The 18,872-nt window shown below is 38.1% G+C and overlaps 1 protein-coding gene across 4 annotated transcripts in view; it reads left to right on the top strand.

The window, feature by feature from the left end:
* POLR3B (RNA polymerase III subunit B) overlaps nt 1-18,872 on the top strand; it is a 108,750-nt gene that overhangs the window by 19,170 nt on the left and 70,708 nt on the right. For 3 of the 4 annotated variants that reach the window (XM_059681769.1, XM_059681767.1, XM_059681770.1), the window contains 4 exons: nt 7,080-7,157; nt 7,251-7,373; nt 12,760-12,879; nt 14,986-15,120. In XM_059681769.1, the coding sequence (XP_059537752.1) occupies nt 7,080-7,157; nt 7,251-7,373; nt 12,760-12,879; nt 14,986-15,120 (456 nt within the window). The remainder of the gene's footprint in view (nt 1-7,079; nt 7,158-7,250; nt 7,374-12,759; nt 12,880-14,985; nt 15,121-18,872) is intronic. The other variant, XM_059681768.1, reaches the window with a different exon arrangement.

Below are 18,872 nucleotides of genomic sequence, written 5' to 3'. Positions count from 1 at the left end.
TCGAGAGCTCGTCTGGACATGTAGAAGCACATGAGTATATAATTTTATTTCTGTTGTTTTGTTTTTTACATCATTTTTCTCTCAGCTTTTCCTCTTTTTTTTTTTTTTTGGTAACTTACATCTTGGCAATAGTGTTATGTTACTTCATACAGAGCTACTGTATTCTTTCCAACAAACTGTTCTATTTATAGCTGTACTATTATTTAACATTCTGCTATCAGTGGACATATCTCTGCTATTACATAACTGCAGCAATATTATGTTACACATGGGCAAGGACAACCATAGGCTAAATTTCTAGTAGTGGAATTTTCTAGGTCAAAGAGTATGGACCAAGTTCATTGTTCTGTTTTATGGACTTCTGGATTCTAGCGCGTTTCTGCATAAATATTTTTTTTTAAATATATTTTATTGATTTTTCACAGAGAGGAAGGGAGAGAGATAGAGAGAATTAGAAACATCGATGAGAGAGAAACATCGATCAGCTGCCTCCTGCACATCCCCCACCAGGGATGTGCCCGCAACCCAGGTACATGCCCTTGACCGGAATCGAACCCGGGACCTCTCAGTCCGCAGGCTGACGCTCTATCCACTGAGCCAAACCGGTTTTGGCGTGCATAAATATTAATCTTCGATTTACAACTGATTTCCCCTCCACCCCCAGCTTGTTTGTGAATTGTTGGCTTAGAATCCAAAATTTTTCCCATAGAAATAATGTCTAAATGTTATCTTCTCAGATAATTGTATAGTAGCTCATTTAATCTTCTTTGAGACTTAAATATTATTTCCATTCTCTGAACAGTTAAATTATAGTATTAGTATTTAGCAAAACAGAAAAATAGTTGACATTATATCATACAGTTGGTCCTCGGTATTCACAGATTCTATATTTTCCAATTCTTCTACTTGCTAAAATTTATTTGTACTGCAAATCAATATTTGTGGTGCTTTTACAATTATTTATGGGCGTGCACATGCACAGAACAATGAAAAATTTCAGTCACCCAACAGGCACATTCCCAGCCGAGGTCAAACAAGACCACACTGATTTCTCATTTCAGCTCTCATACTGTTAAAAGGTGCCCTTTTTTTCTGCCTAGTGTTATGTTTTTCACATTTTTGTACCTTTTGTTAGAGATTTTGCTGTTTAAAATGACCCGCAAGCATAGTGCTGAAGTGTCTCTAAGCGCAAGAAGGCTATGATGTGCTTTATGGAGAAAGTATTTGTTAGATAAGCTTTGTTCAGGCATGAGTGCTGTTGGCTGTGACTTCAGTGTAAATGAATCACACACACACATGTAAAATAAGGTATCTTTAAATAGAAACATACATATTAATTAGTTGAAGAAAATTTAACCAGAGGTTCACAAGAACCTGTTTCCCCCAGGAGCAGCGTCTTCATTAATTCAGTGTTTTCGGCAACTTTGTAAAACATAGCTACTGTGGATAATGATGATCTACTGTATATGGGTATTAAATGAATCTTGATGACTAGGTTGACTAAAATAAAGAGCTCAGATGATCACAGTACCCAGTGCAGTGTCTTATGTACATAGTGGTGTTTAGTAAAGAAAATTTTACGTAACCATGTAGAATCACATCTCCAGCAGAGGGCAGCATGCTCCCATGCGTCAAAAGGAATTATTTGAAAGGTTTTGATGCTTGAAGATGCACAGGACTACCTACCTACCTTCCTTACACCAGAAATTATAAATTAATTATAATGCATGTAGTCTTTTATCACTCACATGGAAATTGCATCACTCAACACATGCATTAAAATCAGAAGATATATATTAACTGCTTTTTTTTTTGCTAGGTGACTAATGCTTGATAAGAGTTTCTTCTGTCAAATTTATTTAATGTTTATTCTGTAAATGTAGCTGACTTAAATCCTTTTATAATGGGCTATTAATTAACAGTGTACATTTTTATGTAACCAGTAGCTGAGATTTCAAACTTCTTCCTTTCTGGTTATAGTAAAACAATCCTTACATTGTAAAAATTTAAAGCCACTGAAAAGTATTACTATATTTTGGGGTATATTTTTTCTGACCTCTTTTTCCTTTGCTTTTGTAATATACACATCCATTTTATTTTTCTCACTTAACAATGAATTGTGTATATATACACACACACACACACCCCCACACACACACACATATATATATATATATATATATATACATATATATTGATTTCAGAGAGGAAGGGAGAGGGAGATAGAGATAGAAACATCAATTATGAAATTATGAGAGAGAATCATTGATTGGCTGCCCCCTACTGGGGATCAAGCCCTCAACTTGAGCACGTACCATTGACTGGAATCAAACCCGGGATCCTCCAGTCCGCAGGCCAATGCTCTATCCACTGAGCCAAACCAGCTAGGGCTGTGAGTAGTTTTTGATGTCTGTAAATATGAGTCTACATCATTGCTTTTAGCAGGTATTATATAGAAATTGCATATGTGTGATATAATATATTTAACCAATTTCCTGTAGTTAGACATTCAGGTATCACCCCCTCTCCCCCAAGTTTTCTCTCTTATACACAATCCTGGATGTCCTTATATATACATGTTTGTGCATGTTGCTGATTATTTTGTGAGACTTAATTCCTGGGAGTGGATTACATCTTTAAAAAAACAATTTGGTATATGTTGACACATTTTTCTTCTGAAATGTATCCATTACATTCTATGTATAATGTGTATTATACATAGTGTATCATCAATATATAAGAATTAAACATTTTAAAATTTCCAGACTTTTCAGTTTAAATATTCAGTTCAAATTTCAGTCACTTTTTTTGGTCTCCTACTATAGGGCTATTTTAATAATTCAGTGGAAACTTGTTTGATAACCACTATTTAGACTTTCCTTCTGGGAGGTAGATTGGGTAATGGATTGCTTATAATCAGACAGATTTAGGTTGAATTCCAGCTTCTCCACTTATTAGCTGTATGACATTAGGCAAGTTTCCCAATCTCTTTGGGTCTTAGATAATTCACTTTTAAGTGAGAATTTCACCTAAGAGGGTAGTGGTGAAGAACAAATGATATCATGTGTTTTTTTAAAGCTAAGACAACCCAAAAAGAGGATGCTTTTTCTCCTTCCTTAGTCCTCCTTACACATTTGATGCCAGAAGTCCAGGAAAATTAGCTGGATGCCAGAAAAGTCACATCATTTCTCTTTTTGTGTTCTGTGGCCTTAGCACAGACCTTGACAGTCATTAGGACTTGATGGTTGTTGATTGTAACCAACAATTGGCTAAAAGTGACAGAAACAGCAGGGTTTTAGAGTCCATGCTGAGTCTGAATATGATGGATAAAGCTTTTAAGACCTAGATCAGCCTTATTTATGGACTTGAATCACTACAAAGGTTCTCCTGCCCATGAATCTCCCCCACTTTGCATTTTGTATTCTCAAGTATTCAGCAGTTGTGCTATGATGGCATCTGCAGTCTGAAAGTTTTTGTGGAAAAGATCAAATTTCAGGGTGTGCTAGGCATTGTATTGTTTCTTGGAAGCCAACTTTTATTGAAATTTTTGATCTTTAAAGAGGAAAAATCACACAATTAAAGAGGGCTATCACAGTTCTTTTATTTTCTGCCAGGACTCCTTTTGGTAAATACTAAGTTGACTTCTGTCTACTGTGAAGAAAAATTAGAGATTTTTGAATATTAGATGTTTTAAGAAGTTATTCCCTTTCCTTCCTTCACATTATATATTCAGCATATCACCATTTGCCTGCATATCATTCTCTTCTGTTCATTAGTATTCTTTTTATCTCTTAAAAGTCACACTTTTAATCACACTCAGTAGATATTCAAGGAGACTGCCACTTTTTAAAGAACATGTCTCCTTATTTTTGTTCTTTTTGCTGATTGCTAGACTCTGCTGTTTTTTCATAAGGTTATTATATAGCATTCATTTTTGACTTAAATTAGGTGAAATGATTTCAGCTATCTAGAGTACAAAGAGCTCCATGTAAAGGTAGTTTTCAGATGTCTAAATTATGTCTGTAAAGCAAAATGGTTGGCCCTTTTGCTGTCGTTTCCATAGCAATATGCCTTTTATTTGTAGCTGTGACTTCTGAAGGCTAAGTAGTCATAAAGTCATTTTGGAACTGGAGCACTTTTGATGATACCCGACTGAGTTATCACCCTGTATTTCAGATACAGGAAGAGTTTGGTTCTTTTAGAGAAAAGCTTTGCCACTGATCATTCTTTCTGCACATATGTTGTTACTAGTATTTAGCATGTGTTCGGCATATCTTTGCTTCATAACTCAGACATACTTGGAGAGCTTAGAAATATTTAGGTCCATGTTAGGCAATTATAAAATTACTCCTTAGATTCAGCATCAGGGCAACTTGAAGTGGCAATTCATATGTTAAATGAGAATGGACTTTTATTAAATACCAAAATAGGCAATCAAGTATACAGTCTTTTTCACTTGGAAATTACTGAACTAATTATTACGATAATCTGGGTGGCTTTAGTTCAGATGTTTTAGATATTAATGTACTCCAAGAAAGGGGGTTGATCCAGAAAACTACTTCCATTTCAGCTCTAGGACTCAATTTGTCTCAGTGAGACCATTCTCTAGTCTCATTTTGCAGGCTTCATTTGGTATCTGTCCTTTATAGATCTCTTTTAGTGTTTGGGCTTTCCTCTGAGAAGTGATGTGCATTGGTCACATCTAGAGATTTGAGAGAGAGAAAAAAGAAAGATGGAAGAAAAGGAGGAGGAAGAGAAGGGAGGCAGAAGGTTACTTACCAAACTTGGCCTTAAATGATGCCACTAGCATCTCCCCTCCAGAGAGACCACTTCTACAGAATCTTCCTTTCTGCCGAGTTTATAGCTCAGTGCAGTAACTCCCAGGCTCCTCAAAGGAGGAGAGCCCAGCTGCTGCTGTCTTGGCTCAATCATTATATATACAACTTTCATAAAGAATTATGTACTGACTGAATACATTTAAAAATGTTTTTTTATTGATTTCAGAGAGGAAGGGAGAGGGAGAGAGAGATAGAAACATCAATGATGAGAGGATCATCTATTGGCTGCCTCCTGCATGCCCCCTACTGGGGGTCGAGCCCACAACCTGGGCATGTGCCCTGACTGGGAATCAAACCATGACCTCCTGATTCATGGGTCCACGCTCAACCACTGACCCATGCTGGCTTGGCCTGACTGAATAAATTAAAAGAAAATATATTTTGAAACTTGTTCTGCTATGAACAGAAATGACATCTTTTTACTATGCTGTTCGTTTTTAAGTTAAGCTTCCAATGCATAATAAATTTGCAATGGATAAAAAAATAAAATAAAATTAGGAGTGATAATTTTTTTAGGATTACACTTCTTTAATCTGTGAAAGGCTACGTGTTTTAATGAATGTCTAGTGTCCATTTTAATAAATGCAAAGTAGAGATAAAAGTATGCAAACATTATAGTACAAAAAGATTTGTATCCTGAGAACTTCGTTGTTTGTTCACTGAACAAAAACATTTTGAACAAGTTATACACTTAAAAAATGTTTTTAAGTTTAAATGCGAATGTAATTCCAAAATTTGGCCTATTAGTTATCTGTCCTAGGTAACAAATTATAGCACAGTTTCTGTTGGTTGGGGATTTGGGAGTTGCTTGGCTGGATGGTTCTGACTTGGAGTCTTTCATTAGTCAAGATATCAGCCAAGGCTACAGTTATCTGAAGGCTGAATTAGAGCTGGTGGGTCCCCTTCCATGATAGCTCACCACATGGCAGTTGACATCAGCACCAGACCTTTCCATAGATTGCTCAAGTGTCTTCATGACATGAATCTGGCTTCCCCTGAGGAGCACTGTGAGAGGCAGAAAGCAGGAAGCTACAGTGCCTTTTATGACCAAGGCTCCAAAGTCACATATTGTCACTTTCACTTTTCTTCTGGAGAGATGAGTCATTAAGTTTGGCATACACTCAGGGACAGGAGAATTAGTCTTCACCTTTTGAAGAGAGTGTCAAAGAATTAGTGGATATTTTTTAAACCACTACAGTTGGCCTGAAAGGGACATAAGCATATATTTAGCTCCCCGCAAAAACCTCAAAACTTTCAGTAAATTTACCTCTGATCCTAAAGTATCCACATCAGATTTACAGACTGCAGACTAAAATTCAGTTGTAGAATTTTGAGTTGAATGGGACCTAGTTGTGCCCTCTTGTTACAGAAATGAGAAAACAGGCGGAAGAGGCGACATGATAGCGGTGGTTATAAGGTTTGTTGACTTTACTTTAGGACGGACACCTCAGGGAGGTGCCCTTTCCGTTGTATTCAGGGTAATGTTCTTGAAGGTCTGCATTGGACCTTGGGATTCAACTTAACCTCTCTCTCTCTCAGGAAGAATTGAGAAACAGAGGATCAAAACCTAACGAGCCAGTTACTCCTGGTTCTGTTTCACTACATAGCTAAAGGAAGAATTTTAATGCAAACATAACTTTCCCCCTAACTTCTAAGAAGCAGATTATTTCTCTGCCAAAGGGAAGGTTAGTGCAATTATGCTGTATTTCTTGATATGGCAGAATTCCAGGCAAGTGTGTGAAGGAGCGAGCCTTCTCACCATATGGAATCTACAAAGACCTGCATTGCTGCTGCCACCTTGAAACACTTAAGATAAGTGGGTTTCTTAAACCTGTTAAGTGTGTTCTTAGTTTCTAAACGATCACTTTTAAAACCTGCATAAAGTATAGCTTAGTATCTAGAAGAGTGAGGTAAAACATCCCTTAGGAAAAATTCTTTTAGCCTGAATGTGAATTTTGACACTTTTCAGAAATATCATTCTTTTGACAACGCTAATTGGGGTTCTGTTTATTTTCAGCATTGCACATTTTCTGATTTGCTCTTTGGCTATTTTTTAAATTTTTTCTTTTTTTTTTCCAGTTTGCCTTTGTAATTGTGACCAGTGTCTCCACTGTATCTCTTCGCCTCCTTTTTTTCATGATGAAACTCATAGAATATTTATAAATTTTAGAAGATAGTACACATGCAAAAAGTGCTTGAGAATGTTTGTTTTCCTCTTCCTAATCAAAATTTCTGTTTCAGGTTCTTCTGCAGCTTGGGCTTTGGCTGCCAATGCCAGATGGCACCATTTCTGAGGAAAGAGCTAGCTTTTGCTTAGAAGTAATACCCACAAACAATGCCAAATTAGCATAAGCAAATGTCAGTGAGTTAACACAAAGCCAACACTCTTTCTCTCCTTTCTTTCCTTCCTAGGCCATGGGTGTTGAGTGTGACCAAGAAATTGTGCAGATGATTGGAACAGAGGAGCACGTGATGGCTGCCTTTGGGCCCAGTTTGGAAGAATGCCAGAAAGCTCAGATTTTCACACAGATGCAGGTGTGTCTTTTCATGTTGTCCTTTGCTATGAGAGGGAATTGGAGATTTAATGCTGCTCATTGGTAAAGCATGGGATGCAGTGACTTTGGGGGCATAGGTTTGGGAGGGGTATTGGGGAGATGGGAGGAGTAATAGAGAAGCATCTCTGACTCATTTATTTAGGGATTGGAGGAAGAAGTGGGCCTAGACAAATCATCAGCCTATGGTGCCTAACTTAGAAGGGGCAATATGTGGCCAAGAGGCGTTTGTTCTGATATGATAGGAAGTACTCTTTTTTCCTCATTTGCCTGAGTTAAATCTTTTATAAAACTACAGCAACTCTAGTGTAGACGGCTTTTTTTTTTTTTTTGCATTTCTCTTTCTTATCCATTTTTACTCCCTACTTCTAATTGCTTTTGACATCTAGTTGTATGTGATTTCTATCCCTTTTCCTTAATTCCCAGTGTTATCAGCAAGATCAGACCAGATCAGAGACCCCTTTGCCACTGCAGAGCCTTCATTGACCTGCTGAGGCACTCCTAGTTGGAACCTGGGGATTTTAGGACAAGACACAAAGATGAAGATATATATATATATAAACAGCCATACTTAGAATTCTTAGTACAACATTTGTAAAGTGCTTTGCTAAGTGGAAGTCAGTGGTGACATCCTTGGGAGCCATCCTGCGAGGTGGGAATTCCCTACTATAGAGGCACATATCAGTGAGTTAATACTCAGGAACTGGTTCAGTTTGAGGAGATACACTCTATCTTTTAAAGCTGTGTAATGCACTGGAAGAGCAATTTGCCCTAATGATACCCCAGCTTTTTATTGATCCGTATGTATGTTGTCTATTCTGTGGATTACTTGTAACAAGGTATAGATTCTAGGCTTCTTTTTTCTTGTCACCTAGGATGCTTATAGAGATAGCATTTTCCCACTTATATTGGTTAGTGTGTGCTCTGAAAAAATCAAACTCATCTTGATATTTTCAAAGACTGAGTCTATCATTTCGGAGGTTAATATCATATGTAAGTACATGTAATTCCAAAGCACAAATCAGTAGCGATTATTCTCATCACCACCTTCCTCGTTTTCTGCAGTTAATTAATAGTTGACTCTAATTATTGGGCAGGAAAAGTGGTTGGGATTTAGGAGATTCTATTTTGGGTCTTTACTAAAAATAAAATATTTAGTGAACATGAGTCTTTGTAACAAACTGAAATTATATTATCCAAGGGTTCCTAGAACATGAAGAGGAAAATGTTAAGAAATAACTCAGGGACAGGTTCAGTGTAAGGAGATACACTCTATCTTTTAAAGCTGGGTAATGCCCTGGAAGAGCAATTTGCCCTAATGATACCCCAGTGGATTCAATGAGATCTGTTATTCATTTTATTACACACATCATCATTGGCCACATAACCCTAACATCATAAAGCCGTTTGAGCAGGGGCTAACAGTGGGTTGGAAAATTACTCATTTATTTCTCTTAAATAGGTACTGACAGAAAATTTTAGCTAACTGAATCAGAGAAGTTACAGATGATGTATTATAGACTTGTATACCTGAAACCTATGTAATTTTATTAACCTATTTCTCCCCAATAAATTCAATAAAATGGAAGAAAAAGATGAGAGGAATATATAGTTAGTTAACAAGAAAGACAAATGTTTCTGACATGAGAAAAACAAACAGGAAGTTTAAATTTGAGATGGCTTGTACTCTATGCTGGATTAAGACATAGCTTAATTATTTGCTATTAATAAAAGGTTATAGAGATACAAGTAATCCAAAATGGTTAAGTTGAACATATATTAGGAGTTACGGCAACATGAATATCTTATGTTATTCTAAATGAAAATGTAACAAGTACACTTTATCTTATGTAATAGAATTTTTGATGACATGGCATTTTAGTGGATTGCTTAAAACCAGTGTTTTGTTTTTAATGCCTCCCTTTTAGTCTCACCTCCTTTTTCTTCTGCTCACAAAGCCTTTTTGCTCTATATTGGTTATGTACATTTTATATTATCCTTGCCAAGGGATCTGGTATGTAGAGAAGAAATGGTTTATTCCCTTTTGGGGAAGATTGGATGCATCTTGTCCTATTTGTAAATTGACTGGGCTCTGACCCTCACACTATGAAACCCTGGTAACGTTATTGGGTATTCTAGGGGAAAGGTGACTTTCTGCTACATTAGAAGTAGTACCAAGTGCCCCTGTGTTCTTTTGTTTCTTCCTCAAAAAGTGAAGAGCCTTTAGCCTTTTCCCCAAGGGAACTGGAAGAGCAGAATTTAACGAAGACAGCTCAGTTTAGGGAAAACCCAATAGCCCATCTATTCCTGGACACCCCCATAGCCCCCCACTGCTGAGTTAATCAGTTACTTAGTTACTACTTACGGCTAGGTTACTGCCACACGTATTTACAGGGTCTTAGTTAATCTTATGTTCTAATGGCCTTTTAATAGGGAAGATCCTAGGTTTGATGCCCAAATCTTATCACAGCGGAGTTCCAGGCGCTATACTTGTCATTAGGAATCAAAGAAAAAGATGACACCACATTTAGTAGGAGAGAGACATACATGTAAATAGACAGTTAAAATGTAGTGTTACCTGAATGCTAATGAAAGTACTCAATTTTTCATATGTAAGGAATTAAAATAGAAAAAGGAGTGGTGTTACAAAAGGCTTCAAAGAGGAAGTGATACCTCATCTAGGTTTGAAGCATGGAAAAGAAATTTCTCAGGAAGGTAATTGGGGATAGGACTTTTAGGATAAAGAATCAGGAATCCCAACTTTTTCTTCTTACTAACTGAAAGTCAGTGTAAAAAAGAAAAATGTATTCATTGTTGTTACAAAGTAATAAGAACCACATGATCCTCTTCTTTAAAAGCTTTTTATTAAAACATTTTAACATATACAGAATATACAGATATTCTGTATGAGTCCTCATGTACCTGTCCTCTAGCTTCAACAATTATAAACATTTTGCCATTCTTGTTTCATCTAATCTCCACTTGCACTCCTCTCTCATTACTTGATTAGCTTTTAATATTTCATTTTTAAGTAAACTTCAGATATACTAAAATGTACCAATTCTAATCATATAATTTTTGTAAGATATAAAATATTGTCATTACCTCAGAAAGTTTCCGCATGCCCCTCCCTAGTCAGTTTTTGCCTACAACCTCTGATTTCACCCCCACTGTTTTAATTTTTTTCACCATAGGTTAGTTTTGCCTGTTCTAGGACTGTCCAAGTTGTTCCTTTTTATGTCATTTATTCATGTGGTTTACGTCTTTTTATTGCTGAGTAGTATTCCATTGTATGAATATACCACAGTTTGTCTTTTCCTGTTAATGGACATTTGGTTTAACTCTGGCTATTATGAATAACATTGCTATAAGCATTCCTGTGTAAGTATTTGCCTGGACAGGTTAGTATTTTTCTTGGATAAATACCTAAGAATAGAATTGCTGGATCAAAGAAGTTCTGTCTATAACTTTTATAAAGTTGGAACTACCAAATCTTTTTCCAAAGTGACTACCATTTTGCAGTCCCACCAGCAATGTATGAGAGTTCTGATTACTTCACATCATCATCAACATTTGGTGTTGTCAGTCTTTTTAATTTTAGCCATTTTGGTGGTATCTCCAAGCTGGTTTTAATATGTGTTTCCCAGATGACTAATGACATTGAACACTTCATGTGCTATTTACTTTGTGAAGTGTCTGTCCAAATCTTTTGCTCATTTTCCTTACTGAGTTCTTTTATTATTGAATTTGAGTCCTTTAAAAAAATATCCTGGATATAAATCCTTGTTACAATTATGTGTTGCAAATATTTTCTCCCAGTCCATTGTTTCCCTATTCATTATTTTAACTGTCTTTGGATGAGCAGTCTTTAATTTTGATAAAATCTAATTATCAAGAGGTGTTTTTTTTTTTTTTGTTCACTTGTATTTTATGGTTATTGATTTTTATGTCTTGTTTAAAGAAATGTTTGCTCACCCCCAGGGTATTTTTCTCTAGAAGCTTTATATCTTTAGTTTTTATGTTTCTGTATAAAATTCATCTTAAACTAATTTTTTCTATTTGGTGTGAGGTAGGGGTCAGGTTAATTTTTTACTTTAGGGGATTTAGTTTTTAATTGTTTCTTTTTTTATTATTAAATTTATTGGGGTGACATTGGTTAATAGGATCATATAGGTTTTAGGTGTGGATTTCTATGTTACATGATCTGTATGTCCACCACCCAAAGATATTTAGCTGTTTCAACATTATTTGTTGAAAAGACTGTCCCTTCTCCATTGGATTGCTTTGGCACTTTTATAAAAAATGAATTCACCATAAAAGCATAGCTTTATTTCTGGACTTGTTAGTCTCTGCCATTGATCTATTTGTCTATCCTTACCCTAGTATCACACTGTCTTTCATTATAACTCTATAGTTGAAATCAGGCAGTGTAAATCCTCCAACTTTTCTTTTTCAAGATAGTTTCAGCTATTCCAGGTTTTCTGCATTTTCATGTAAATTTTAGAATCAATTAATTTTGGTTTTTACAAAGCCTGTCAGGAATATAATTAGCAATTATGATGCATCTCTTGGTCATTTTGGAGAGAATTTTAACAGTAAGCCATCTTAACAGTATTAAATGTCCCAGTCTATGAAAATGGCATAACCATCAATTTACTTAGGTTTTGTTTTCTCTCAGAAATGTTTTGTAGCTTTCAGGTTAGAGGTTTTACATGGTGTGCTTGCTTTCTGAGGGGAAAAAAGCACTATCTCAAAATATTACCTGTAAACATGTTTTCTCTAGGTTGAAGATTTATGGCTACATATATATATATATATATATATATATATATATATATATATATATATATATATTTACTCATCTGTATTTTCTAAGTTTTCTACAGTGATTATGTATCAGTTTTATAGTATGAAAACAGATTATAAAATGAAAGGGAATCAATGTATTAGATACTGTATAATGCTGTTTTGCTGTAGATTTGTGACAAATGTTGATTTTTGACTAGGCCCAGCACAGCTTTTTCTTTTCTTTTTTATTAAATATATTTTTATTGATTTCAGAGAGGAAGGGAGAGGGAGAGAGAGATAGAAATATCAGTGATGAGAGAGGATCATTGATTGGCTGCCTCCTGCACCCTCCTCACTGGGGATTGAGCCTGCAACCGAGAATGTGCTTTGACCGGGAATCGAACCATGACCTCCTGGTTCATAAGTCAATGCTCAACCACTGAGCCACGCCAGCCGGGCACTTTTTCTATAACCAGGACCCTTGTCTTTTTGCTTATAGCTTTACATATGGGTAGGTGCTTTGTAAATTGTCTTTGATGCTATCATTAAACATTATTATACTATATTCTGTTTTTTAATAGGCATTAAAATATATAGGGAACAAAGTAAGAAGGCAAAGGATGTGGGGAGGTGGACCAAAGAAAACCAAAATAGAAGAAGCAAGAGAGCTCCTGGCTTCTACCATCTTGACCCATGTACCAGTGAGTACCTTTGCATGTAGAAAGAAGATTTACCTCATTTCCTAAGCTTCTTGTCTTTCCAGACAAACCAGTACAATTACCCAGTGGTCGGCAAACTGTGGCTCGGCAAACCACGGCTCGCAAGCCACATTCAGCCCCTTGAGTGTGGCTCTTCCACAAAATACCATGTGCGGGCGCCCACATACAGTGCGATTGAAACTTCGTGGCCTATGCGCAGAAGTCGGTATTTTGTGGAAGAGCCACACTCAAGGGGCCAAAGAGCCGCATGTGGCTCGCGAGCCGACCACGGACTTAACCAGTTATGATTTAACTTACTGATTGAGCCAGATTTATTCATATGGATTTCAGGGTTTGTACTACAGAAGATTGAATAGACCATTTGTGGTGGATTCATTAATCCAATAAATAATTGAGTGCCAGACGATGTTTTAGTACTATTCCTGTTATCTATTATTGCATAACAAACATTTCCTAAACTTAATGTCTCAACATAACTGTTTATTGCTATCTCTCATGGTGGTTTGACTGGGCTCAACAGTGGGAGAAGGGCTTTTTCATCATGGGTCTCATAAAGTTGCAGACAGATAGCAGCTGAGGCTGGAGTTATTTGAAAACAATTGGGCTGGACATCTAAAATGTCTTTACTCATACTTCTGTCTCAGAGCTTTTCCAAGAAGTCCCCTTTTCCCCAACAGTGTCCTGGGCTTCTCATGTGGTACTTCAGGACTCTAAGAGGAAGTAGAAACTGCTAGTTTACAGGCCAACACAAGGAGATGATGGGTTCTACCTCTAATGAAGGAGTAACATGAAACATTATAGAAAGGGAAGGAGTTGATAGTGGTTATCTTTAAAGAAAAGCTACTATAGGTACTGAATACAAACATGAAAAGTCATCATCTCAGCTCTCAGGAAGTTTATAGACTAGTTGAATTTCTTTGAATAGCAAGAATCACAGCAATTCATTTTTTTCTTATTTAAATACTAGGGGCCCGGTGCACGAAATTCGTGCACTGGGTGTGTGTGTGGGGGGAGTGTCCCTCAGCCCAGCCTGCCCCCTCTCACATACTGGGAGCCCTCAGGCATTGACCCCCATCACCCTCCGATCGCCTGATCGGCCCCTTGCCCAGGCCTGGCGCTTCCGCCAGAGGTGTCAGGCTTAGACAGGGGACCCCCATCTCTCCCCGATCACTGGCTCTGGCCCCCGCCCAGGCCTGAGGCCTCTGGCCCAGGAATCATGCCTGGGCAGGGGACCCCCATCTCCCTCTGATCGCTTGCTCCGCCCCCCGCCCAAGCCTCACGCCTCTGACCCAGGCTTCAGGCCTGGGCAAGGGGACCATCATATCCCCCCAATCCCCGGCTCTGCCCCCCACCCAGGCCTGATGCCTCGGCCAGAGGAGTTGACCCTCATCACCCTCCGATCACCAATCACCGGATCGGCCCCTTGACCAGGCCTGAGGCCTCCGGCAGAGGTGTCAGGCCTGGGCAGGGGACCCCCAGCTCCCCGCGGTTGCAGGCTCCGCCCCTGCCCAGGCCTAACGCCTCTGGCTGAGGCGTCCGGCCCGGGCAGCGGGGACCCGCAGCTGCAGTGGCCCCGCGATCGTGGGCTTCGCTTTAGGCCCAGGCAAGGGACCCTAGGTCCCGGGACTGCCAGCTTCGACTGTGCCCAGCTCCCATCGCTGGCTCCACCCCTACTTCCTGCTATCACTGGCCAGGGCGGAAAAGGCACCTGATTCTCCGATCATGGCTCGGGGGGCAGGGCAAAGGCGGCCCCAGGGCCGCCTTTGCCCTGCCCCCCAGCTCTTAGCTCCCCCCTGGGTTTCTGATCACTGTCAGTGGCAGGGGGCTTCTTCCTGCTTTCCCTTTCGCCTCCCTGCATTGTGCCTACATATGCAAATTAACCGCCATCTTGTTGGCAGTTAACTGTCAATCTTAGTTGGCAGTTAATTTGCATATAGCCCTGATTAGCCAATGAAAAGGGTATCGTCGTACGCCAATTACCATTTTTCTCTTTTATTAGATAGGATTATAGCATTGGTTCTTTTCTTGAGGCATCTTAAATTATAATATACATTGTCTCAAAATTTTTCTCTAATTTCTGAATTACAGGTTAAAGAATTCAATTTCCGAGCCAAATGTATCTATACTGCAGTGATGGTAAGAAGGGTAATTCTGGCCCAAGGAGATAATAAAGTTGACGACAGAGACTATTATGGTAACAAGCGATTGGAGTTGGCAGGACAGGTAATTTAATTATTTTATGTCAGAAATCTTATTTCCTTTAATAAAAATTAATTTGGTATTAATTTTAAATAGGAAGAGATAGTCGAATGGAATATACGTTCATATATAAACATTTCACATATGACTTCCTATCTCTTAAGAATTTAACTATGAAAACTCTATCTTAATTCTTTAAATATGTTACTAGTATATTACTTATATCTTTTGTTGAGATGTTTACCCTCATTCTATGTAATGTAGGAAGTGAAATATGACTTTAAGTTATTTATTTATTTATTTATTTATTTATTTATTTATTTATTTTAATCTTCACTTAAGGACCTGCTCACTGACTCTAGAGAGGGGAAAGGGGAGCAGAGAGAGAGAGATAATCAATCACTTGCCCTCTGCGCACGCCCCTACTGGGGATCGAACCTGCAGAGCCACACCAGCCAGAGCAGTAATATTTATTATTGATCAGCTGCCATATGCCAGGCATAGTCCTAGGAATTGGGAATACAGAAGGAATAAGACAAAGTTCCCTTTTCCCTTAGTCCTTAGTTATTGAGAGATGTGGACAATAAACAAGTAAACAATCCCCTAACTTTTGGTGGCATAATACAAGTGGGTTAGTGAGAATGTCTCTAATCTCATTTTAAGTCTTAGCTATCTTATTCTGAGAGCATGTACCCCTTTCAACTGGATAGTAAATATCTAAAAGTCTTCAAAACTTCATGTTTCAGCCTAGCTGGTCTGGCTCAGTGGTTGAGCATTGACCTATGAACCAGGAGGTCACGGTTGATTGCCAGGCAGGGCACATGCCTGGGTTTTGGGCTCTATCCCCAATAGTGTCTGCAGGGCACAGCTGATTGATGATTCTCTCTTATCACTGATGTTTTATTTCTCTCTCCCTCTCCCTACCTCTCTCTGAAATCAATAAAAACATATTAAAATAACAAACAAACAAATAAAAACACCTTCATGTTTCAGCACTTAAATCAGAAATTGCCTTTAAATCAAAGAGCTAGAATATGCCAGAATATAGACTTGGCTGCTTTTGATATTTTCTGTTTATCTTTGGTTTTAAAGAATTGCCTTCATGTGGATGTACTGGGTTCGTTAAGTTCTTAAATCTGTAAATTTATGTCTTTCAGCAAATTTGAGATATTTTTAGGGTTCATTTCTTTAGCTATCTTTTTTGTACTAGTCTCTCTTCTTCTGATTCAAATTATATTGTTAGACACTTGGATATTGAGGCTCTGTTAATTTTCTTTTCAATTTTGTTTTTCAGATTGGATAATTTCTATTGATCTACTTTCAGGTTTACTTATTTCTTATGTCATCTCTAATATCCTCTTAGATAATTGTCCAGCTTAGATAATTATTATTTTTCACTTCTAAAATTTTCATTTGGGTATTTTTATAGCTTCTATTTTTCTACTGAGACCTCTTTGTTCATTCATTGCAATCATATTTACATTTATATCCTTGAATTTTATAGCTACTTCAGAATCCTGGTCTGATAATTCCAACATCTCTGTCATCTTATGATCAGTCTCTTAGTTTTTTCTCTTGAGTATGGGTCATATTTTTCTGTTTCTTCATATGTCTAATAGTCTTGGATTGTATCCTAATGAACATTATGGATGATGAGTTGTAGTCTCTAGATTCTGTCCTATTCCTCTGAAGAGTGTTCTGCTTATTGTTTGTTTTAAGGCAGTTAACTTGGCTGTAAACCTCTGAGTTCTGTCTCCTTGCATCAAACAGCTGAAACATTCCATTTAGTTTTTTTAATCGCAGTTGGGATATAAGATGCTCTTTTTGCTATTCTCATGGTTATTTGTCTTACCAATTCAAACAAGTATTTTTAATTTTTAAATAAAGAGTGTTATGATTAAAAAAATAAAACAGTAAATTAGCATTAACAAATAGCAGATATTAAAATGAAAATCACAATATACTGTAAAAATGCTTTTAAAAATAACATATTAGCATTAAATGGGTTGCAGACAATTATAAGAAAGTTTATAGTGAAAATGAATCTCCCAATTCTGACCTCCCTTCCCACCTGACCCATGACCCAGTTTCCTAGTTCCTCTCTCCAGTGACAGCCACTTTTCCCTTTCTTTACTCTATCCTTTCAAAGGTATCTTATGTGTATACAAATATCTTTATCATTTTAAAGTTGTACTATTAGAAACTTGGCTTGCAGACATTCAGGCCTATGTGTGAATTTATGTTAACCTTTATGGGCCTCATTTTTGAGTCCTTTGTCAGAGGCAAGTTTGGAGGTCAGGCTTTGCAATTTTAGAAGAAATCATATGCTAAAACAATTTGTCCTCATTAATAGGAAACAGATATTCAAAGCCGCATGTCTGTGAATGTTGCTTGGCCATTACTTCCAATCCTTCTTACTTAAGGAGGGATTTAATCAATGAAATGCATGTGTTTCTACAGAAATTGACATATGCCTGCTTTTGTATATGTACTTTTTAGTTATGAAAAATTTCATGCATACAAGATTATATATAACAGGAGGCCTGGTGCACGGCATTTGTGCACTGGGCAGGGAGAGGGGGTGTCCTTTAGCCCAGGCTGCGCCCTCTTGCAGTTTGGGACCCCTCAGGGGATGCCCTCCTCCTGGCTTAGGACTGCTGGCGGACATCCCTCAAGGAGTTCTTAGCCCTGCTGCGGAGGCGGAAGAGGCTCCTGCCACCGCCGCTGCACTCGCCAACTGTCAGCCTGGCTTCTGGCTGAGCGGCACTCCCCCTGTGGGAGTGCACTGACCACCAGAGGGCAGCTCCTGCATTGAGCATCTGCCCCTTGGTGGTCAGTGCATGTCATAGCAACCGGTCGTTCCACTGTTCAGTCAATTTGCATATTAGGGTTTTATTATATAGGATGTGTATGTGTGTTTGTGTATTAAGACTCATAAAACAGGTATTCACATGTCCCAGCTCATCTTAAGAGTTAATATAGAACTAGTACATTTGATTTCTCTGTGGACCTTCTCTGATTCTTAGCTGCTCCTCCTATCTGTTTGTCCCGGAGGCTCTGTCCAGGTGCCTGCCTATTCACATAGTGGAAAGAAAGCAACCCTCACACATTCCTGAGCATTTGTTTGAGATTAGTTGAAGCATGGGTCCTTTTTCCAGGAGCATCCCTCAGCTTGAGCTTCAGATGTGGATTTCAAGGTTTTTAAAGCATGCACTCTTAGAATCCCAACATTAAAATAGATAAAAGTTGAGCTTCTCTGGTTGAAGTGGGATGTAAGAGCTTGTTTCTCTGCCTATTTGCCCTTTCCCTGAAAACCCTGTGTGGAATTAATAAACTTTGTTCTGTCTGCTCTGTAGAACAAAATTTAGACTCTAGCAGGGCTAATGGGGTCCTTGATGATCTTGCCTCTATACACCTTTTTATAGCCTGATCTTGTGCCAAAGTGAGCACTTGCATCGCCTTAAACACACCATGATGCTCTTTGATCTTAAGTGCCTTTGAGTTATGCCTTCTGCCCTAGTCTCCCCTCCCTTATCTCCCTTTCCTTCTCCCCCTAATGAGGAGCTCCTACCCATTCATCATTTAAAAAATTTTTTTTAATCTTTATTGTTCAGATTATTACAGATGTTCCTCTTTTTCCCCCCCGTAGCTCCCCTCCACCCAGTTCACACCCCACCCCAATGCTTCACATCCCCCGCCCGACTGACCTTGCCCATAGGTGTAAGATTTTTGTCTAATCTCTTCCTGCACCCTCACACCCTCTTCCCCCCGAGAAT

Source organism: Myotis daubentonii, chromosome 2 (assembly GCF_963259705.1).
Source record: "Myotis daubentonii chromosome 2, mMyoDau2.1, whole genome shotgun sequence".
NCBI classification, from domain to species: Eukaryota; Metazoa; Chordata; class Mammalia; order Chiroptera; family Vespertilionidae; genus Myotis; species Myotis daubentonii.
This window is presented reverse-complemented; position numbering and strand designations above follow the sequence as displayed.